The sequence below is a fragment of the Onychomys torridus genome, chromosome 1 (genome assembly GCF_903995425.1).
Source record: "Onychomys torridus chromosome 1, mOncTor1.1, whole genome shotgun sequence".
NCBI classification, from domain to species: domain Eukaryota; kingdom Metazoa; phylum Chordata; class Mammalia; order Rodentia; family Cricetidae; genus Onychomys; species Onychomys torridus.
In genome coordinates, this window is record NC_050443.1 from 4,723,051 (window position 1) to 4,747,331 (window position 24,281).

General features: G+C 43.1%; 1 protein-coding gene across 1 annotated transcript; it reads left to right on the top strand.

Moving 5' to 3' along the window:
* The first annotated feature begins 8,164 nt into the window (after positions 1 to 8,164).
* LOC118595864 (olfactory receptor 10A7-like) lies at positions 8,165 to 9,136 on the top strand. The gene has a single exon (XM_036206685.1). The coding sequence runs from the start codon at positions 8,165 to 8,167 to the stop codon at positions 9,134 to 9,136; it is 972 nt and encodes a 323-aa protein (XP_036062578.1).
* Positions 9,137 to 24,281: the final 15,145 nt, after the last annotated feature.

The window sequence follows — 24,281 nt, forward strand, 5'->3', positions numbered from 1 at the left end:
ATGGCCTCTTCTTGCCGAGGACCTGAGTTCAGGTCCCAACACCCCCATCAGGGAACTTACAACCACTCATAACTCCAGCTCCACATGAATCTGATGGCCTGACATCATCTTCTAGTCTCTGGGAGCACCTGCACATGTGTACATGTGTACACAAAGACAGATTGAATAAATGAATAAATCTCTTTTAAAACACAAAACGTCATAAAGATGCTTACAGGTACATCAAATATCCTAGATTAATTTCTTTGCAAAGCTTCTTTCAGTCATGTTCTGAGTCAACATTAATACACACTCACTGAATATGTAATGCATACTGTCAAAAATTCCCTGACAACTGCATCAGTTTTGGTTAATACTTTTTAATTATTATTGAAGTTTACAAATAAAAATTCACACTGGCTTGATTTGTTCTTGGTTTCTCAAAAAGCCCTGTGTACATGCTCATTGGATGTATTTCATCTTTGTTTAAAGGCATTTTACTTAAATATTTCTAAAATATTCTAAATTTTACTCAAAAATTCAAATTACAGCTTACAAATTTTACATACATTTCATAAACACTCCCTCCAGATATCCCCAACACATCCCACTCCTACCTACACGTCATGTCATTAATTTTATTTTTCTGTAACTCATGGAGTCCAGTTAGTGCTGCTTCTCAGAATTTTCCTTGATCATGTGCAGGTGACCACAGCTGAGGTGGGTCATGGAATATTTGTTTACCTAGGCAAAGATTTGTCCCATTTGCATATGCTACATTTGTTTAACTGTGTAAAGATGTGTTGCATTTGTGTTAATTAAACAAAATGAACCTGGGCTCAGAGAGGTGGGGCTAGCAACTAGTTGACAGGCAGCATCAGGGGGGAGTGAGCACAGGTTGCTTTCTATGTATTTATTTTTATTTTTTCAATTGTGGTGGGGTGGAAAGAGAGAGGGTTCTGGGATGCCAGCTAACAGAGAAAGTTAGGCAGTTGCTACTCTAACTCTCAGAGCTCACAGGTTTGCACCCCAGCCTTTGAATCTGGAGTTTTCTTGGAACAATAGAGATTTAGTAAAGCTACCTTTGTGGGCAGCAACAGAGCCATTGTCTAGGGGAACAGATTTCCCCCATCTATGGCCTGAGCAGCCTGGCTGCTAGGAGTTTAAAGAGCAGTCACTGTGAGGAAGGTCAAAAGCAGCTCTGAGTTCCTGAGTGCAGCCAGCGACCATGGCATGTTCTGAAGAGAGAAGTTCATGTACATCACTCCGAGGACTCAACTTCTGCATCTTATATTCCTTCTGGTTTTTTCTTTTCATTTACTTCCTCCCTCCCTCCCTCCCCTCCCCGTCTCCCTTCCTCCCTTCCTCCCCTCCTCCCTTCCTCCCTCCCCTCCCCTCCTCCCTCCCTCCCTCCCTCCCCTCCTTCCTCCCTTCCTCCCCTCCTCCCTTCCTCCCTTCCTCCCCTCCTCCCTTCCTCCCCTTCTTCTTCCCCCTCCCCTCCCCTCCCCTCCTCCCTCCTCTCCCTCCCTCCCTCCCTCCCTCCCTCCCTCCCCTCCTCCCTTCCTTCCTCCCTCCCTCCCTCCCCTCCTCCCTTCCTTCCTCCCTCCCTCCTCCCTTCCTCCCTCCCTCCCCTCCTCCCTCCCTCCCTCCTTTCCTCCCTCCCCTCCTCCCTTCCTTCCTCCCTCCCTCCCCTCCTCCCTTTCTTCCTCCCTCCCTCCCCTACTCTCCTCCCTCCCTCCCTCTCTCCCTCCCTCCCTTCCTCTCTCCCTCCCTCCCTTCCTCCTTTCCTCCTTTTACATTCCTTTCTTTTTAACCCCAACCAACACAAAGGAATATATAGTTACTTTGGTTGCTTGCCTTCTGTTTCTGCTCTGTCTCCCTGTCCCCACTTGTCTCTTCCACCTCCAGGCTCCCCTCTTCCACTTTCATGTCACATGTGTTCTGTTACCCTCCCCCATCTCCCTTTAACTGCCCCTTCCTTCTTATGGGCTCATGTCTAGTGTCTTGGCCTCTGTATACATTCACTTCCACATAAATACACATGCATGCCAATTAGAAACTGGGATTAACATGCCATTTTAATGCATGCATGCACATGAATGTGAGGGTGTGCATGCCTGTGCATGCACATGCAGAGGAACGAGTAAAGCATTAGGTGTCTCCCTGTATTCTCGTGTGCCATGTAGTCTTGAGACAGGGTCTCTCATTGATCAGCAAGCTTGCCAGAAAGAAGGGCTGTGTTTGCTTGCCCATTGAGAAGTCTGTGCAAACCTTCTTAATTTATCTTCTTTATTCACTCACCAGCTGAAGTAGAACTGTGGGCCATGGGCTTCTCATACCCAAAACTTAATCCCTTCTCAGTTTTCCTTCCATAGCTAGGAGCCATTGGCATATAGAGAGTTGTGCCATAGCGTGGTAAGACATGAAGATGAATGTGGTCAGGAGAAATCTTTAGGGACATTACAGGCCAGTGAGGAGACTGTGGATTTCTTATGTGCAGCTAAAGGCAAAAACAGTCCAGTAGATCAGAGGAAATCCAGGAAGAGACAGTATGGCAAGGACAATAGTCTCTGGGGGAAAGCAGAAGCTCCAGACTCTCCACCTCCCTCTGACTTCACATGGGCCACAGAGATATGTAATGAGCACAAGTCTCCAAGGGGAGAGTCTTCAGGGCTCTCATATTCTGTCCAGAGCCAAAGACTGAAAGCTTTGGTGTCCTGAATCCCAGTCAGCTCCAGGAGCTCCTGGTTCAAGGAAGTAGCTTTGTCACAACCTAGTTCCAGGCAGAAAGAGAAGCAGAAGGTGAGTGAGTTCTCTATGAAGGGCAAGGGATCAAGCTGCAGGGAAGAATGAACATGGTCTCTGTTTGATTGACAGAAGCTGTAATGATCACTGGGAGCAGAACACCATTGTTCTCTTTTTTATTCTTTGCTGGTGATTCTGATGGAGGTGTTAATCATGGTAATGATGATTAAGATTATATGAGTATGGAGATTCTGCTGTTGCTGCTCTCCCTGTTTGTGGTGGTGATGATGATGGTCAGATGATGATGAGATGATGGTGATGATTAAGATTACAATGGTTTAGTGATTATATGATGATGGTGGTGATAAGTAAGATTATAATGATATGGTGATAATGGTGGTGATGATGGTGATAAAAAGTTGGTAAATGATAAAATGATTCAGATGACAATTTGGATGGTGACAATGATTATGGCCATGATCCATGGTGACAATGAGAAAGATAACAGTGATGATAGTGATTGTGATGATGGGGTGATATTGTTTGTGATGGAGGAGTATGCTGAGAGTCCTGGTGATTATGAAGATGATGATGATGGCTAATTGCCATGGAAGCTTTTGAATCTCAAGACTTTGAACGTCAATACAACCTCATCTAATCCTCACTGACATTTTAGGAGCAGATACCACTATTTTCATGACTTTCCAGAAGAGGGACAGAGAAGTTAAGCCATTCTCACAACTACTAAATGGTAGATTTTGGATTAAAGTTTCTATTTCACCCTTGGAAACACCTGGGGCCACTTAGTCAGTTACAAATCTTTCTCATCCCTCTTTCTCTGAGCCTCAGGTATATTAAGACCTTCCCTTCACAGGTGGATGGAGGAGCACTCATCAAGGTTGGGATCACACACCAAAGCCCTTGCTTGCTTTGTGACTTCCAGCTCTCCTTCCAGCTTCCTGTAGGAGGCACTGAGTCTGTGCTTAGAATTATCTCTCCAGGCACAGCTTTTTTCCTGTAGAGAGATGGGCATCCTGGATGCTATTGAAGCTGTGTGGCAGGAAGTGCTGGTGACTCAGGCATGTGATCCCAGACCTTGAGAGCCAGAGTTAAGGGGATCTCCCTAAGTTGGAGGCCAGTTTGAGCTATGTTGTGAGTTCCAGACCAACCTTAGTTGCATAGTGAGACACAATCTTGAGAAAAAAATAAAGAGGATGTGGTGTTCTTTGTTTGCCCATTCTAAGATAGAATGCGGTTCAGAGGGATTTTAGGAATGGTTCTCATCCTTGGTCTATGCCATGGTCATATTTTAAAGGGCTCTAATTCGTTAGAAGAATACTGCTTCGGTACTGCTAAATGTATTTTCTGGCTCAGGAGTGGACCAGAAGCTTGATCACAAAAGATTCTGATTTGAGACACAGAGAGGATCTGTTTTCCCTCTTTGGGTGATGGAGAATTTAAGAAGTGAGACATCATAGCTCTGATTCCAGTTGAATGATTCTATTTGAAAAACAAAAACAAAAACAAATCACCAAAACAAAATACCCCACAATGATTAAAATCCAATCCAAACCTACATCCCGAGCCTGGATGTGTGTGTGTGTGTGTGTGTGTGTGTGTGTGTGTGTGTGTGTGTGTGTGTGTCTGCATGTCACCATGCGTGTGGCATTCAAAGGACAACTTTCATGTTCTCTTTTCACCACGTGGATTGCAGAGATCAAACTCAAGTCGTCAGGCTTGGCACCAAGCACCTTTACCCACTGAGCCATCTTTTTTTTATTCACAGTAGTATTTTTATTGTATCTTTACTCAAGTATACATCTTTGCGCATTAAAAATAATTTCTCTTTGAAAGCTGTATTTCTATGTAAGCGACTTTTATCTGTCTCCTTAGTAAAACGAACATAAGTAAAGAAAAATAATACACTCACTCAAATTCATGGTATGTTTCCCCCTGGAAACACCGACACTCACAAAAATAAAAACATTAAAAGCAAAACTAGATACTTCAGGAGAAAAATGCAAGTTAAGTCCTGGCACAGGGAGGCACTGTCAGGGGCAGAATGCTGTCAAGAAACTGTGACAGAGAAGGTAGTGATAAATGTGAAATCAGGGAAGGAGGACTCATCAGTTGGCAAGTGCAGGATGCTGGGAAAGGTGGGGCTCGAGATCGGCAGGCCTGGACTATGTTGGGAAGAAAGAGGGCTGACAGCTTAGATTTCATCCAGTAGGCATTCTACCTCCCCACTGAGCAATCTTGACACTCCACAATTTTAAAAGACGAAATTTAAAATTCCCTGGCTATTACTTCATGTTTGAGAGGAATTTCCATCATTTTTTAGAGTATATCCTTTCCTACATTCATGTTTCATTTCTGCCTGTTCATGTTGCCTTGAAAGAAAAACAAGGCAAGTCTCTGGTTTGTTTCTGTCATACCATCTGTGCAGGATTGTTTTATGTCAACTTGACATAAGCTAAAGTCCTCCGAGTGAAGGGAGCCTCAATTAATAAAATGCCTTCATAAGACAGTGTTGTAGGCAATATGTAAGGCATTTTCTTAGTACTTGATGGGGGAGGGTCAATCCTACTATGGATGGTGCTATCCCTGGGCTGGTAGTCCTGGGTTCTGTAAGAAAGTAGTCTGACTAAGCCATGTGGAGTGAGCCAGTCAGCAGCACCCCTCCATGGCCTCTGCATCAGCTCCTGCCTCCAGGTTCTAGCTGTGTTTGAGTTCCTGTCCTGACTTCCTTTAGTGATGGACTACAATGTAGATACACAAGCCAAATAAACCCTTTCCTCCCCAAGGAGCTTTGGTCCTGGGGTTTCATCACAGCAATAGTAACCCTAACTAAGACACCACCCTGTTCTTCTGATTCCACAACTTGTGTTTTGGGGCACAATATTTCCTGAAGATCTTCCATGTTGTTGTACTATGTTTCCTCTCTTTTTCTTCCCCATCCCATTCCATACTTTATATTTTGAGACACAGTCTCACATAGTCCAGGATGGCCCTGAACTCACTATGTAGTTGGGGAGGGCCTTGAATTCCTGATATTTCTTCTTACATCTCCATAGTGCTAGAATATTAGCATGTACTGCCATTGTCAATAGGCAGCATCTCTCTGTCTCTGCCTCTCTCCGTCTAGCTCTATCTCTCTGTATCTCTGTCTCTTTCTTTGTGAGTGTGTGTGTGTGTGTGTGTGTGTGTGTGTACATGGATATGCACCTAAGGAGACCATGGTCATTTTTGGTGTCTTCCTGTATCACTTCCCTTGTATTTCAACACAGGGTCTCTCCAACACAGCGTTTCTCACTGAACTTGGAACTCACCATTTCACCTAGACCAGATGGCTGATGGTCCTCCCATCTTTGCCCCTACACCCAATTCTGAGGTTACCAGCACCTGCTGACATGTCTGACTGGTCTGACTTAGAGCCTCAAGTTTGTGCTGCAGGGTTTTATCAGACATTATCTCCCCAGCCTTCTGACCTCCTTGAAAGATTGCCATGCTGTGTTGGATTTTTAGCACAGCACTGACTACCCCAATAAGTAGTACTGTGGCATGCAGCCTCCATCTGAAATCCTGTTATCATAACTTCCCGGGTAAGACAGGAGCCTTTGAGGGGACTGTCCTGCTCATATGTGGCAGGGATTTTCCCATCACTCTAAGAGACCCATCATTAACCCAGACCCTCTCCTTTCTCATGTTATTAATTCACTGGGTGAGCCCTTCCCTCATGCAGGTGTTTTTCTTTTCAAGCTGCAGCTCATGACCCATTAGTGCATCCTAAAATCAGTTGTGTTCAGAGTTTTAGAGCCTTCATTCTACTGGCAGCGGAACAGACTCAGTCTGCATTGCTGGTGGGTGTTTCATCCCATGCTTGAGGGAGTCTTAGCAGAGTGCTTATCTTTATTCCCTGGTCAGCTTTTTTTTTTTTTTTTTAATTTGGTCTGGAGCTGTCTTAGAAATCTTAACTCTTTAAGATAACAAATTCTGCAGGGTGTTGGTGTTGGTGCACATCTTTCATCCCAAAAAGTGCGAGGCAAAGACTGGTGGATCTCTGCAAGTTTGAGGCCAGCCTGGACTACACTGGGGGTTCCACGACATCCAGAGCTATCTTGAAAAAACTAAACAAAAAACTAAAATCAAACAAACAAAATAATTAAATAAAGCAAAACCCAACCACATTCCATTAATTGTTCTGATGATTTTTCCCCAAATTTAATTTGTTCTTTAGCAATTTCATATATATGAAGTGTACATAATACTTAGAAAATTGCGATGCTCTTCCCTCACTCCCTCCTATTTTAACCCCACCCCTCTTACCCACTCTCCCACAAACCCATTCCACACATTTATATCGTTCCCTTCTGCTTTGGTTTGTGACTCACTAAGTTTCACCAGGGCTGCCTGTGTGGCAAAGTCGTGAAGTGAGAAGAAAATATCAGGAACCACAGATGAAATGATTCTGGAAAGCAAGCCTAGTGAGCTAGAAGTGCAGAGGGGATGAGGATGCAGAACTAGCCAAGAACCATCTCACAGGTGTGATGGTGCACGCCAGAGGCAGGAGGATCTCTGCGAGTTCCAGGACAGCTTGGTCTACATAATGAGTTCAGGAGAGCCAGTTCAAAACAACAACAAATCCCAAAGGCCTTTGTGCAAAAACAAAATCTATGGTACAACCAACTGTTGTGTCCAGGGACTTGAAAAAATGGGGGACAGACCACTAAAGTCTATTAAACCAGAAGCAAACTTTATTCCAGAAAAAATTAAAATTAAAAAAATAAGGCACCATGGCACAAAAGCTTATCACAAAAGCTAACTGAGACCACAGCCAATGTTGGAATTCTGAGACTGTGGCAATGGAGGTGAGTACTGGCCCTCTTTTATAGATTCAGGCATGGGGTGCCTGCTAGGAGTCATGCAGAAAAAACAGGAATGGGATTCATGTTGATCGTTATGTAGAAACAACTATTAAGAGTTAACTTTGGTCCTGGAAGTTATTGGATAGAAGGGGCAAGGGAGTTAACAGTTCACCTCTGGCTGTTGACAGAGGAGCTGTTGTAAAGCGGAGAGCCATTGAGAGTGGTTACCCTTTAGAGCTGGGGACTGTCAGTGTTCATCTCTTAAGATTATAATTTATATGTCTACATTCCTGGACCCTTAACAACCAAGGAAAGCAGAGTCAGAAGACAGAGGCCTTAAGGGCAAAGACAGACCATATCAGCAGGTGAGTACATTTTGCTTCACCCCACATTCCCTGCGGGATTTAAGAAGGGCTCTGTCCATGATAAAGCACCGGACTTGGCTTACCATTGGATAAGCACCCCCTTGGGAATGGGAATCACAAGCTACACTTCTCATTCCATCTTCTCATCCCTCTGGTATTCTATAAGGTTCCTCCTTGGTCCTTAACGCCCTGCCCTTAAGTCCTGGCCCCATGCCACCCTCCTGGGCATCACCTCCCTGGACCAATCAGAGCCGCTCCCGGGAGCTGGAGTTCGTGCTGCTGGGCTTCTCACATGTGCCCTCCCTGCGCCCAATGCTTGCAGTGTTCTTCCTGGCCGCCTTCCTGCTCACGTTGCTAGGCAACACGCTCATCATCATGCTCACCAGCCTGGACCCAGGCCTGCGTGCACCCATGTACTTCTTCCTGCGCCAGCTGGCGCTGGTGGAGATCTGCTTCTCACTGGACGTGGCGCCCCGTCTGCTGGTGACCCTGCTGCGGCCTGGGCGTGGCATGTTCCCCACAAGCTGTGCCCTGCAGCTGCTCCTCGTGCTGTCCTTAGTCACATCTGAGTGTTTCCTCCTCACGGTCATGGCCTGGGACCGCTTCCTGGCCATTTGCAGGCCTCTGCGTTATGGTGCCATCATGAGCTTGAAGCTGTGCCACCTGCTGGCTGCCACCTGCTGGCTCGCAGGATTACCAGTAGCTCTGACCCACACCATCTGGCTCTTTAACTTCCCCTTCTGTGGGCCACGGGGCATCCGGCACTATTTCTGTGACATAGCACCTCTGCTGAGCCTGGTGTGCGCAGACACCAGAGCCTTCGAGGCTAGTATGTTCATGGTCACAGTGTTAGTTATCATAGTTCCCTTCTGTCTTATAGCTACGTCCTACGTCATGATTCTGGTTGCTGTCCTTCAGATGCCATCAGCCTCTGGGAGACACAAGGCCCTGTCCACCTGTGCCTCCCACCTCATCGTGGTAATTCTGTTTTATGGCACAACGGGGGTCATCCACTTGCGCCCCAAGGCCAGCTACTCTCCTGAGAGCAAGCAAGTGGTATCCCTGTCTTACACCATGGTGACCCCCATGCTCAACCCTCTCATCTACAGCCTGCGGAACAAGGAGGTCAAGGCTGCCTTCGGGCGTGTCTTCATTCAGAGACGAGGAACCTTTATCCCCTGACCTCTATATGACTTCATTTACTCAATCCTTTGGGGATCATGTCTACCTTAGTGATCTTGAGGACCTCAATGCAGGAGTAAGTTAAACCTTTTCTGAAAGATTTTATTGTTGGGATGGCCCCGCTAGGAAATGTGGATGACATCACAACTCTCTAATGGCCCCTTGAACACAGTCTAAATTTCGACTGGCTCCTTGTGTTGAGTGGGTAGCATTCTGTTTCTCCACTGGCACAGAGACTGGATTGAAGTTCAAAAGCATGGTGATGGCATCTTTTCTGGGCAACTAGTATTGCCCTTGCAGCAAAGAAAAACAAATTTTAGCAAAGAAAAAAAATTAATGTTTAATCTCCTACAAACCAACTGATTTAGGGTATGTTGTGATTTGAGTATCAAATTTGCCCACATGCTCATGTGTTTAAACACTTGGACCCCAGTGCAGTGCTGTTTTTGCAGTAGTGGAACGTATAGTAAGTGGACCAGGCAAAAGGAAGTGGGTCACTAAGAGTGAACCTCCATGTGTCATAGCCAGGCCCCACTTCCTGTTTGCTTCCTGACTGCTGATGAATGTTTCATAATCCTGCCTCCATGCTTATCTGGCCACAGGGAACTGAACTTCATATGGTGTGCCAATTGGCCACTAAGAACACTTGTTACTCTTGCAGAGGACAGGGTTCCATTCTCAGCACCTCTCTCTGTCGGCTCACTGCCTGTATTTGGAGTTGCAGGGGAATCTTACGCCCTCTTCCAGCTTCCCTGGACAATGCACACACACGGTGATCATACATAGTGGCCCACAGACATAATATAAATAAATATTTCAAAACAGCAAAACTGCGAGTCATAATACACTCTTCCTCCCAAAGTTGCTTTCTTTTTCAGGTATATAGATGTGGTGACAAGAAAGGCAACTAATACATGGCATGAGGCTATCCCATCTGAAGTTAAAAATATTCAAACATAAACATTACTTTTATGATTTTATTTGTCAATAAAAATAAGATAAAATCGGGTTCCAAAAGATTAAATTGAGCCACAGTTATGCATTTCATGCTAAGACACATTACATTAAGAGACAAGGTGTCTATCATGGCACACATCTTTAATCCCAGCACACAGGACACAGAAGCAGGTGGAGCTCAGTAGTTTGAAGCTAGTGTGAGTTGCAGGCCACTTAGAGTTATAGTGAGACTCTGTGTATAAAACAAAACAAAACACAAAGGCTGTTAAGATTAGAAAAGGCATCACAATGTGGGTGGTTTTATAGCTTGTCTTGGAGGTGGGATCAGTAAGCTGTTTGGAGGAACATGGGGTTCACATTCATCTTACCAGATGACTCTGCCTCTTTTGATTTTTGGTGGAATTTCCTTTAAAAATAATTATAGCATCTCTCTGTCTCTCTCTGCATCTCTGTCTCTGTCTCTCTGTGTACACATGTTGCACATGTGGGGGGTCAGAGGATAACTTGAGTGAGTCAGTTTTCTCCTCCCACCATCTGTGTCCTTGGGTTTCCAACTGAGGTCATTAGGTTTGGCGGCAAACACCTTTCTCCACTGAGCCATCTCAGCTTCCCACAGATTTCTCTTTAAATTGGTGTATATTAATGAAAAAGATAACAGGTTTCATGAAGATCTGTATACACACACACAGACACATGCACACACATATACATTCACACCCCTTTATCCTTTCTTGTACCACCTTCACTAGCCACTCTTGCCCCTCCTCCTTTCCAAATACTTCCCCTTTTACTTAAACATCTTAAAAACAACTCCATTCAACCAATAAGAGAAAACATGTAATATTTGTCTTTCTGATTCCGACTTATTTTCACAAAGATCTTCAGTTCTACCCATTTTCCTGAGAATGACATAATCTTATTTTTAATACTGATATTATTTTTAGTTATGTGTTGGTGTGTCTGCTTGTACAGGGTATGTGCATTGGAACCACCATGGTCAGAGCCATTGAGAATCTCCTGGAGCAGGAGTTACAGACCATTCTGAGGTACCTGATGTGGGTACTGGGAACTGAACTCAGGTCCTCTGGAGGAACTACAATGGTCATGTTGTCAAACTTCTTCTTAAATATTCATGTTTACATCCATACATTTGTCAAGGAACCATAGTTAAAGGAGCTGCCTGTAGTAGTGGTTAGTGGTTAATGGAGATACTCTCTCTTGCTCGTCACATTGAGAACAAGTGACTGGGTGCTCGGCTGCACAGGGCGCATTGCATCAACTCACTCACAAGGCTCAAGATACATCTCTGAGAGGAGGATGAAAGTATGGGAGAGCTGGAGGATGGGGAAGAGTTCTGGGAAATGCTGTCCTCTAGAGATGACATAAGGTGTTGCACACATGAACTCAAGCAGCTGTGACTACCCAATCCAGACCAAGCTTGTTAGACCAGCATGAGGAGGAGGGCCTCATGGAGCTCTACCCCAAGATCAGAGGGAGAGGGAGGGTCCCCCTTCTTCTTATTAAAAATATTTCTTTTATTTTATGCGTGTTGGTGTTTTATCATGGATGTTGGGTCCCCTGGAACCAGAGTTTCAGAGAGTTGTGAGCTGCCATGTGGTTACTGGAAATTGAACCTGAGTCCTCTGGAAGAGCAGTCAGTGCTCTTAACTGCTGAGTCATTTCTCCACCTCCTGAGAGTCCCCATTCTTTAGTGTGGCCACTGGAAGGTTGTCCAGGTCCATTGGAGGATCTCATGCCCATGGGCATGTGGGCAGCATTAACTAGATTCAATGGATTATAAAATAAATATTGTAGGAGAAAACAGAGTTAAAAAGGAGATGTTACTGGGACTCCAGAAGGTTTTGGAATGATGGGTGAATGTGTTTAAGACACGTTGTATACATGTATAACAATCTCAAAGAATAAATAAAGATTAAAACAACAAATCCTGACTGCGTTGAATACATACAGACTTGTTTTTCTTATATTTTGCAAGCAATACATCATAAACAATATTATGTAGCCTTTATCTTATACCGGATGTAGAAGTGACTAGGAGAATATACTATCTGCTAAGAGTGTATAATCTATAATAGCCTAATAGGCTATCGGCTAATACTGCCCCAAGTGGTGGCATATTTTTAGAAGGTTGTGGAAGTGTTGAGGAAGGCCTTGAGATTTGAATGTCCATCTCTTCTTCCTGCCTGCTGATTCCTGACTGCATATGAAATGTGATCTGCTACCTCATGCTCTTGGTGCCATGCTTTCATCCCTTATGTTGGACAGCGTCACTTCTTACGCTGTCAGTTGATTCTTGTCAATCATTTACTGAAAACAAGAAAATTAATCCACCCCACGAGTGGTTCTCTCCCTCATATCTTGCAAGTGAACCATCCCAGTCTTCTTTGAGTAAGATGTGTCTCAAATTTTCACAGTATCATGTCCCCTTCCCACCACTCAAGCAACTACAATGTTTTGTTACATTTTTAGGGAAAAGTCCTGCTGTAGAGCCTCATGCTGGCCTCAAACTCATGGCCCTCCTACCTCAGTCTCCTCAGATTACAGAACTTACCATCACACCTGGCCACAACTGCAATTTCAATTGCTCTTCTTAATAAATTTGAATTGACCTTGAATAAAGTACTGCCTTATGCTTATCACTCAGTACCATGCCTAGTACTTACTTGACACTTAATAAATGCTTGCCAAGAGCATGAATGAGGAATGAGTGTCTGATGTTTTTGTTTTTCTGTTGCTGCCATAAAACACTGACCAAAAGGAACTTAGGAGAGAAAATGGATTACCTGGCAGATCATACATAGTCTATCACTGAAGGAAGTCAGGGCAGGAACTCAAGGCAGGAACCTGGAGGCAGAAACACAGGGGGAAGGCTGTTTACTGGCTCCTGCTCTTTGCTTTCATATACAGCTCAGGCACATCTGCCTGGGGTGATGCCATCCACAGTGGGCTGGGACCACCCACATCAATCATCAATCAAGACAGTTTTACGGAGGCATACCCACAGGCCAGTCTGATTTAGAGAGTTCTTTAACATGTCCTCTCTTCCCAGGTGACTCTAGGTTTTGTCAACTGACAATCAAAAGCAAGCAGCACATAGCTGTCCACATCTGTTGATCAGAACCTTTTGTGTAGTTCTGGGGTCTCTTTCCAGATAGACAAGAAGGTAGTCAGTGGTCAAGAGCACCTGGAGTTTAACATTAAACTCATTTGTGTTGTTTGACTCACTGACACTGTCTCGTTTTTACAATGCTTTTCCTCATGTAAAATGCAAACTCTTAATGATTAAATAAGAACACATCACATGAATTTACCACATTTTCTTCATCCATTTCTTTCAATAGATTTGATGTTAAAATAACATGGATACACAATTGTCTCTTTGGTCCCCCAATTTGAATTCTTTTGTGACTTGGCTCTCTTTTAATCAGTGCTATGTGGGACTCATTGCTTTTAGATGCATTTCAATTACAAGTCTGTAGGGTTGTCTCCAAATCTAGTTGAAGCCCATAGACGAGAGATCATCTCCCAGTACCTAATGGTCTCTGGTGACAGGAATTACAGTGGCTGTTTCTGTCCAGAATGACTCAGCTTACCAAACTGAGTATGGATCAAAGAAATGCATCATTGTAAGACAAACTCCAGATACATTAACCAACCACAGGAAGAGGGATTTGAGAAAGACTTGGGTTAAAATCTTGGCTACAAGGCTGGTACCTGGTGTTGCATGCTTCTAAACCTAGTACTTGGGAGATGGAGGCAGGAGGATCAGGAGTTCACAGTCATTCTCAGCTACATGTACAGTTCAAAGCCAACCTGAGCTACACAAGACCCTGTCTTAAGATAACAAATAATCCTGCTTACATCAATATTAGTTTATGAAAATATTTCTCCTCCAAATGTGCCCTTAGTATTAAAATTAATTGAACTCTTACTCACTGTTCTACTGCTGTGAAGAGACACTGTGACCCAGGCAGCTCCAATGAAAGAAGACATTTAATTAAGGACTGGCTTATAGTTTCAGAGGTTTATTCTATTATCATGATGCTGGTAAACACAGTGGAAGTATGGTGGCCTTCATGGCACTTTAGCAGTAACTGAGAGCTACATCCTGATCCACAGGCTGAGAGAGACAGAGAGACAGAGATAGAGACACAGAGAGATACAGAGAGAGAGAGAGAGAGAGAGAGAGAGAGAGAGAGAGAGAGAGAGAGAGAGAGAGAGAGAGACTAGATAGACAGAGAGAGACCTTAGACCTGGCATGAGATTTTGAAAACTCAAAGCCCACCCCCAGTAACACACTTCCTCCAACAAGACTACACCTCCTAATCCTTCCAATCCTTTCAAATGATGCCATTCCCTGGTGACTAAGCATTCAAGTATTGGAGCCTATCAGAGACCACCTTCTTCTTCTCCTTCTTCTCCTTCTTCCTTCTCCTTCTTCCTTCTCCTTCCTTCTTCTTCTTCTTCTTCTTCTTCTTCTTCTTCTTCTTCTTCTTCTTCTTCTTCTTCTTCTTCTTCTTCCTCTTCTCTTCTTCTCCTCCTTCTCCTACTCCTCCTTCTCCTGCTCCTCCTCCTTTTCACCCTTCTCCTCCTCCTCTTCTTCTCCTCCTCCTGCTCCTCTTTCTTTGTATAGCCCTGGCTATTCTGAAACTCACTCTATAGACTCGGCTGACCTCAGACTCATAGAGATCCTTCTGCCTCTGCCTCCTTAATGCTAGGTTTAAAGGCATGCACCAACACTGCTCAGCTAGGTGGGGGACATTCTTCTTTAAAGCACAACAGTAGTTGAGGGTTTTCCATATTTTTTCTACTCATTTAAAAATAAATGGTATTGGAAAGAAGTGATGTCATGTGCTTTTAATTCCAGCACACAGAAAGCTGAGACAGGAGGATATCTGTGAGTTTGAACTTGATCCTGGTCCACACAGTGAGACACTCTCTCAGAAATAAGTAAGCCATTAAATTTTTTGGTGGAAGTTTTAACTTATTCCTTTATGTTTTTAGGCATGGTTTTTTATCATATATCTGAGGTTATCCTGGAAATCACAAGGTATTCCAAGCTGGTCTTCCACATTCCTTCTGCTTGTTCCTCCTGAATGTGAGGATTACAATTATGTACCATAATATCTAGCTTCTTTTTTAATATTTCCTTTATAAAACAAACATTTGCTTGTGTGTGTGTGTGTGTGTGTGTGTGTGTGTGTGTGTGTGTGTGTACCTGTGTGAAGGTCCCTGTGCCCATGCATGTTTGGAGTCCAGAGATCAGTGTCAGATGCATTTCTCTATCATTCTCTGGTTTATTTTTCCTTACTTCTACTGAACTTGGAGCACTCTGATGGACACTTTTGGACTATTCAATATATACCACATACCTGTTGTGCACTACTGTGAGATTTTTATCAAGAAGTTTTTTTCTGATGCATCCTTCTAACAAATAGCAAATGAGATTTAAAAAACTCTTAATAAATCTTGCTTTACAGGCTGAAAATGTGTATCTTATTTAATTCTATGTATTAATTTCTAATTTTCAATGTGATGATATTTGGAAGTGAGTGTTGGGGAATGATCAGCATTAAAATAAAATCATAAAATTGGGAACCTTACAGTGTTATTAGTGCCCCTAAAAAGGGTATGGAGGACCCAAGGGATCATTTTTATCAACTAAGAGCACAGCAAAGCATCTGTCAGAAAACCAGGAACCAATTCTTCAGGAGACAATAAATGTCAACCTTTGACCTTCAACTTGCAGCCTCCAGAAAAAGAGAACAGACAGATATTTAAACCACTCCGTCTAGAGCATTTGTTATGCTCTTCACAAACTAAACCAACTGGTTAGAGTGACCATGGATATAAAGATCATTATTGGTAGATTCTATGAGTAATCCAAGCCTCACGGATTACTATTTTCTCCCAGAAGGAGGGGATCGGAGATCATGCTCTGGGTAAGATCATCAGAGAAGGCATGGTAGTGAAATACGGAAGTAAGGACATCAGGGCATCTACTCTGGGCAGGAAATCCAGAGATGTGCAGAACCACAAGCAAAAAGGCAGAAAGTTCCTGGGTTCATGTACTGTGGGGCCTGAAATGTCAGGCTGAGAAATACCAATTATACACTGAAGTAAATGAGGGTCTATAAAGATAGAGAGGGAGGAAGATAGACAGAGAGACAGAGAAACTAACAAAGAAAGATGGACACCCAGAGAATTTGTGAGTATGGCTATTCCTGGAAAGATGTTAAGAAGTAATGACTATTCACCTCAGATAGGGAGTCAGTGGCAGACCAAAGTAATGATACTACTGAAGTCCATCTTGGTGAACCAGTGGGCTATACTGGAGTTAGTTACAGGAGTAGAAATTATTCAAAAACATCTTGTATCAACAAAAGCCTACCGCAGCGTGGGTGATGGTGTGTGAGATCAGGAATTCTGGAACTCACTCTACAACTTTTCAGACATTTTGATAGGTGAGAGTGTCTCTGAAGCACTTCAGCTGTTATGAGCATCTTTTAGGCCAGCAGTTCTTAACTTTCCTAATGCTGTAACCTTTTAAAAATTCATTTTTATTATTAAGAAATTTTCTATTTATTTTACATATCAACCACAGATCCTCCCTCCTCCCTCTTCTTGCCCCCAAGCCTTCCCTCCAAACCCACTCCCCATTCCTACCTCCTCCAAGGCAAGGTCTCCCATGGGGTGTCAGCAGAGCCTGGTACATTCAGCTGAGGCAGGTCCAAGCCCCTCCTCCCTGCGCCAAGGCTGTGCAAGGTGTTACACCTTAGGCACTGGGCTCCAAAAAGCCTGCTCATGCACCAGGGGCAGATCCTGATCTCCCTGCCTGGGGTTCCCCCACACAGCTCAAGCTAAACAGCTGTCTCACATATCCAGAGGGCCTAGTTCAGTTCCATGGGAGCCCCACAGCTATTGGCCCACAGTTCATGGGTTTCCACTAGAGTGGCTAGTCATATCTGCATGTTTTCCCATCATGATTTTGATGTCCCCCACTTATAGAATCCCTCCTTTCTCTCATTGATTGGATTCCTGGAGCTCTGCCTGGCACTTGGCCATGGATCTCTGCATCTGCTTCCATCAGTAACTGGATGAAATGAAGGCTCTATAGAGAATTCACTAATCTGGTTATCTGAGTAGACCAGTTCAGGCAACTTCTCTACTATTGTTAGTAGTCTAAGGTGGGGCCATTCTTTTGGATTCCTGGGAACTTCCCTAGTATCCTATTTCTTCTTATTCCTATGATGTCTTCATTTATCTTGGTATCCCTTTTCTTTCTCCCCCACTCTGTCCCTGTTCCAGCTCGGCTCTCTGATTTCCTTATGTTCTCACTCCCCATTCTTTGCCCTCCATTACCGGCTTCCAGTTTGCTCATGTAAATATAACTATTTCTCCTTTGCTGGGCTATCTATGTGTTCCTCTTAGGGTCCTCCTTGTTAGCTAGCTTCTCTGGAGCTGTGGGTTGTAGTCTGGTTATCCTTTGCTTTACATCTAGTATCCATTTATGCGTAAGTACATACTGTGTTTGTCCTTATGAGTTTGGGTTACCTCATTCAGTATGATATTTTCAAGTTCCATTCATTTGCCTACAAATTTCATGAAATCATTTTTTTTACTGCTGCATAGTACTCCATTGTGTATATGTGACATCATTCTCTGGGTTGAGGGGCATCTAAGTTGTTTCCAGGTTCTGGCTATTACAAACAATGCTGATGTGTGCCCTTATGGTAAGATTGAGCATTCCTTGGGTATATGCCCAAGAGTGGTATAACTAGGTCTTGAAGAAGATTGATTCCCAATTTTGTTAGAAACCACCACACTGACTTCCACAGTGGCTGTACAAATTTGCATTCCCACCAACAGTGGAGGAGTGTTCTCCCCATCCTCTCCAACATAAGTTGTCTTAAGTGTTTTTGACCATAGCCATTCTGACAGGTGTAAGATGGTATCTCAGAGTCATTTTGATTTGTATTTCCCTGATGACTTAGAAAGTTGAGCATTTCCTTAAATGTCTTTCAGCCATTTGAGATTCTTCTGTTGAGAATTCTCTGTTTAGCTCTGTAGCCCTTTTAAAAAATTGGATTGTTCGTTATTTTGATGTCTAGTTTTTTTAATTCTTTGCCTATTTTGGATATCAGCCCTATGAGAGATGTGCGGTTGGTGAAGGTTTTTTCCCATTCTCTAGGCTGTCTTTTTGTCTTATTGACCATGTCTTTTACCCTACAAAAGCTCCTCAGTTTGAGGAGGTTCCATTTATTAATTGTTGCTCTCAGTGTCTGTGCTACTGGTGTTATATTTAGGAAGTGATCTCCTGTGCCAATGTGTTCAAGGCTACTTCCTACTTTCTCTTCTATCAAGTTCAGAATAACTGGATTTATGTTGAGGTCTTTGATCCAATTGAACTTGAGTTTTGTGCATGGTGACAGATATGGATCTATTTGAAATCTTCTACATGATGACATCCAGTTATGCCAGCACTATTTGTTGAAGATACTTTCTTTTTCCATGGTACAGTTTGGGCTTCTTTGTCAAAATTAGGTGTTCATAAATATGCAGATTAATGTCAGGGTTTTCAGTTCAATTCCATTGGTCCACATGTTGGTTTTTATGCCAATACCAAGCTGTTTTTATTACTATAGCTCTGTAGTAGAGCTTGAGGTCAGGGGATTGTGATTCCTCCAGAGGTAGCCTTTTTATACAGGATTCTTTTAGCTATCTTAGGTTTTTTGTTTTTCCATATGAAGTTAAGTATTGTTCTTTCAAGTCTATGAAGAATTGTGTTTAGATTGTGATGGTGGGTTGCACTGAAGCTGTGACATTTTAGTACAGTTCTTCATGTTGTGGTGACAACAAGCTTGGTCATTAAATTTTTTGTTGCTATTTTGTAACTGTAATTTTGCTACTTTTGTATATTGTAATGTAAATATCTGATATGTCTGAGGGTCTTGAGTGACCCCTGTGAAGTGGTTGTTTGTTCCCAGGGGGTCTAGACCCATAGGTTGAGACTCACTGTTCTAGGCAGATCAGCTTGTCAGAGCATGTCTCTAAGTAGTCCACACTGTGTATACATGCCTGAGCAGGGAGAAGCCTAGTGCATTTGAACAGTTTCAAGGACTTCCTGAAACTTTTGAGTTGTTTATTTCCTGGGTACTACCCACTCCTCTCCATCTCGCTCTCCCCCACACCCCCAATGTGTGTGTGTGTGTGTGTGTGTGTGTGTGTGTGTGTGTGTGTGTGTGTGTGTGCAGGTGCACATGTGTGCATTCACATACAGGTACCTGTAAATGCCAGAAGATAGCATTAAATCTACCAGATCTGCAGTTACTATCAATTGTAGGATGCACACTGTGGGTACTTGGAGATGAACTTTGATTCTCTGGAAGAACAGTAAACATTCTTAACCTCCAGTTATCTCTCTAGACACTGAGAGCATTTCTTTTAAACTTGTACCTATGATCTAATATGTATCTATTCAAGGGAATGTTTCCTGACATGCTGGATGAAGGCAGTCTTGGAAAGTCTCCTGGACATTTAATTCTGTCACCAATTTTCTCTAGGATAACATGATCATATTGAAGTGGAGACCACCTTGGAAACTAATTGAGCAAATCAGTATAGGTGTAGGCCAATCCATAGTGATAGTAAAGGAACCGTTAAAACTCCCTAGTAGAAGTAGAGTGTGGAGGTCACAAGACACATAAGTAGAGTTCCTTCTTGCTCTCCCCTGGCTGCAGGCCAACTTGGGAGATGCTTGAGTACACAGGTAGTAGAAGACTACCTGCATTGGAGACTCCATGATGCAGCTTCTATGAGGTCACTATCTATGATGAGGTGGGAGACTTTGTGGTGATGCAGCTCTTTGGGGGTCACCAACACTTCTGGAAGTGGACACCTGCCCAGTTCTTTAAGTCAATTGAATGAAGTCATTAGTCTGTCAGGTTGGACTCAAGTGGAGTCATTACCTTGGTCTGTCATTGGTCCTATCTCAGGTGAATAGACTTTCACTCATATCTCTCTGGGAAAAGTTAATGCAGCATATCTTCCTCTCTGCCTCCCTCAGTTTCTGGTTCCATTTTCATCTTGACCTTTACCAGGGACCTTGGAGACTGGGATAATATCAGACTTATTCTCATATTCCTAGCATGGATAGCACCATCCATCACACAGAAGACAGTGAATGTTTGCTTATCAACATGGTGGAACACTCCAGGCTGGGCATGCCTTTGCCCTCTTCCTCAAGCCTAAGAGCTTTTCTAATTTAGAAAAAAAAATCTCTTCCATCTGTTGTTTAATTCCACAGAGATTTAGGGCAGTCTCAGAGATCCTCAGCCACAGCTTAAGCTAGCCTCTTTGCATGACTCCTGCTTGTGAGTACAGAAGCAACTTGGCATTATCCAGACAAGAAGCTCAGATACACACTGGGTAAAGGGACAAGAAGGATGTAGCACTCTTGGTTCAGAACCAAGGACAGTGCCCACAGGCTCACAAGTCACCTAGGCAATGTCCTGGACCACTGAATGCTGGATCCTTTGTCTTCATTGCTGAGACATCCATCTCTGAGTGGACACTCAGACCATTTCAGCACTGATTAGAGACCATGGGAGAGGAGCACTTTACTCATGCTTCTCAGGTAAGCAAACTGGAAACCTCCTGGTGCTGGGACTGGAGAAGGAAGGGAGAAGATGAGGGAAGTGGTGGTTTAGAGCCACATCCTCTGTGTCAGGTGCCTTGTTGAATCTTCTTGTTTTATCTCCACAAGTTCTCATCTCAGCCCTGTGATGTAGTTATACACATAGCCCTCACATTAAGGATGGAGAAACTGAATACCGTCAAGCCTACGCTGAAAAGAAAAATGTTGGCTTTCCTACTAGTTTAGGATCTTGAATTTTAGTTCTAGGTCACATAATTCTGAACCCCAAATTCTTTACACCATAACAAGATTTGTCTTGAGGATGAGTGAAGTAGAGTCGGAGGGTTGGGAAGTGAAAAGGACACTTGCATTTTCAACCAGCTGAGGGACTCCAATCAAAGTGTGATCACATCCTTTTGTGTTAGTTGTGCAGTTTCTTTTTGGCTTGTTCATGACTTTACTGAGTTTTTGCCCTTCCTTCTATTTCCTCACTGATTATTTATTTATTGCTTTATTATTTTCATGTGCATATGTTCAGAGGTACAGATACCACAGCACAAGTGTAAAAGTCGGAGGATAACTTGTGGGAGGCCACTTCTCTCCTCACACCATGTGGGACCCAGGGATAAATCTCATGTTGTGAAGTTTCATGGAAGGAGCCTTTACCTGCTGAGCTTAATTTTTGCATAGCTGCCTTCTATAAAGCCCCAGAATCTAGTTTAGAGGACAGGAGAAAGAGAGCTTTGTAGTACTACTTCACACATGTGTAGATTAAAGCAGTGATCATTAGCTTCAGAGCCAGGTAGATCTTGGCTTGGTTCCTGGATTTGCTGCTTATGATCTCAATGTCCTCAGTCAAGCTTCATCCCCTTTCTGGGCTTGATTTCTTTGTCTGCAAGTATATGCAGTAGCATCTTACTTCCAAATGCTTGGCAATCTGGATTCATATGACATTGTACATTCCATAAGAATGATATTTATATTTGGGTGCTTATGGCTTAATCATAGTAGGTAGTATTTATTGTTTACCATGTTTCAGAAAATTTGCACATGTGAATCTTATTAGGCCAACACTACAATAACTCATAATTTGTCCAGGAGGAGATGCATCCTCCAGGGGAGTATGTAAGTTCTTCTAAGATCACTGCTATTAATATCTAATGTTGAAGTTCAGGTCTATTTGACCTTTACTTGATGGTGGAGGTATACATTTTCAATGAAGGTAATCATACTTGTTTTCAAAAGGCTATGAAGTGTCATATGAATTAGAGTAAGTTATTCAGGTTTATCTGGTAATGAAGAAGAAAAGATGAAGCTTTTGTCTGGGACCATGTCTTGCTTATTTCTCTATTCCCACTGCGCCTTCCTGGGACATCTCACAGTGCTCATGCTGGAAGCATGCTTATAAGATGAAACCACTCTCAGCTATTTGGATTATGCACTTTACAATTCTAACATGGCTTTAAAACTAGAATATGACTTTGTGGTGTTATCAATGGCATAGTGAATGGAAAAATATCTGTCACAGTGACCCACAGAAAAGAAAAGAAAATTTGATATAACAATTCAGTGCAGCTGTGAACAAGAACAACTCCTCTAGGAAATTACCACAACTGATTCTCTAAAAGATGGGGTTAATGTTACCACTGTTTTCAAGTCAGCATGTAGTCAAACACAGATTTAGGGAGATTAGAATTGTGCTGTACCTCAGTGTGTCCAGGAAAATGACCAACATCCACAGTAGTATTAATGGACACTTAAAAGGGATTGGTACAATTATAAAAATTAATAATAACTTATTTCTATAAACTTTACTTTTTATTTTCTTGTGACATCTCCACCACAGCTCATGCAAGATGATATATTTTATTTTTGGTTCTACAGAGGAAAAACTGAAGCTTGAATGAATCCAGCATGTTGAGAAGTGTAATAGGCACACAATTGTAATTGACTCAAAAACCACTCTCCAACTGTTCCACATTGTGTCTCTTCTAGCCCAGTATCCATCAGAGCTCGGTGTGGTGGCTCACATCGGCACTCCCCGCACTTGGGAGGCTTGCTATGAGCTAAAGGTGATTCTGGTTTACACAGTGAGTTCTAGGACAGCCTGGACCACAAAGTGAGACAAACTCCAAAACCAAGCCCAGATAATTCAACAACTGTTGGAAATTCAGCCTGAGTCCCAGTGATCTTGAATCCATTTACTGTGAAGCTTCTGGAGGGAGAGACTGGTGCTTAGAAAGCCACCCTTGATTCACGATGCATTATGAAAGGGTATGTACAGCACACTGCATGAGGGACCTTGCCTGAGTGTGGACAACAGAGACCTGAGTAATACTGACATCAATCAATGCAATCTAGCCATTAGGAGGCTTATCAACTAGTTAGAAAGAAAATAACCAATTGAAAAAAAATCAGTGATTTAATTTTTTCCTTAGGTTTGTTCATTTTATTTTATGTATGGGTTTGTTTTTGCCTGTATGTATCCATGTGCATGTTTGTCTGGTACCAGTGGGAGTCAGAAAAAGGCATTATCTAGCTAGGAGCTGGAGTTGTGGGTAGTCTGAGTCACCATGTGGGTTCTAGGAACTACACCCAGTTCCTCTACAAGAACAGCTGGTGCTCTTAACCACTGAGCCATCTCTCCAGACTCCTCCCAGTCATTTAAGCCAATAGCAATCACTTTACAAGGAAGACTTAAAGAATGGAATAAGGAATAATGACACAGGATTTGATATGAGACTTTTGAGAGAGGCCTGTCTGGGGACAATGTTTTAAAATGAAGAGCAGGAATGTGAAGTGTTTTTCAGGCAAAAGGAACAGCATGTGGGAATTTCCTAAGGCAAGAAAGAGCTTTGAGCATTCAAGGACTTAAAGAGAGAACCAGGAAGTCTCAGTGGATGAACAAAGGACCTAAACCCAAATCATTTGAGATGAGCGCAGTGGGGGCTAGAACCCTGATGATAACCCATTATGATAAACTGGGTGTGGTTCACATGTTGGTAATACTAGCATTCAGGAGATGAAGGCAGAATGATCAGGAGTTCAAGACCATTGTTAGCTACATACTGAGCTCAAGACCAGCCTGGGCTACCTGAGACACTATTTCAAAGAAAAAGAAGAAGAAGAAGGAGGAGGAGGAGGAGGAGGAGGAGGAGGAGGAGGAGGAGGAGAAATTGTGTTGTGGAAGTTATCTATTATAAGAATAATAAGGATGTATGAGCATTTTAAGGAGGAAGGAGTGATCTTGTATCGGATATGTTTTGGGAACACACCACTGGATGATATGCAAAGACTTTTATAGGTCAAACTTAGGAGCATAAAGATCCAATCAGAAATGATCTCAGGGATGGTGAAGCAGCTCAGAGAGCAAAGGTGCTCATAGCCAAGATCGATGCCCTGAGTTTGATCCCCGGAACCTATATGGTGGAAAGAGAGCAACTACCCCAGCAACAAAGAGTCTTAGAATCCTCATACTCACACCCCAGACCCTCTGCAAAATACATAAACATAGTAAAATGTTCTAAAGTA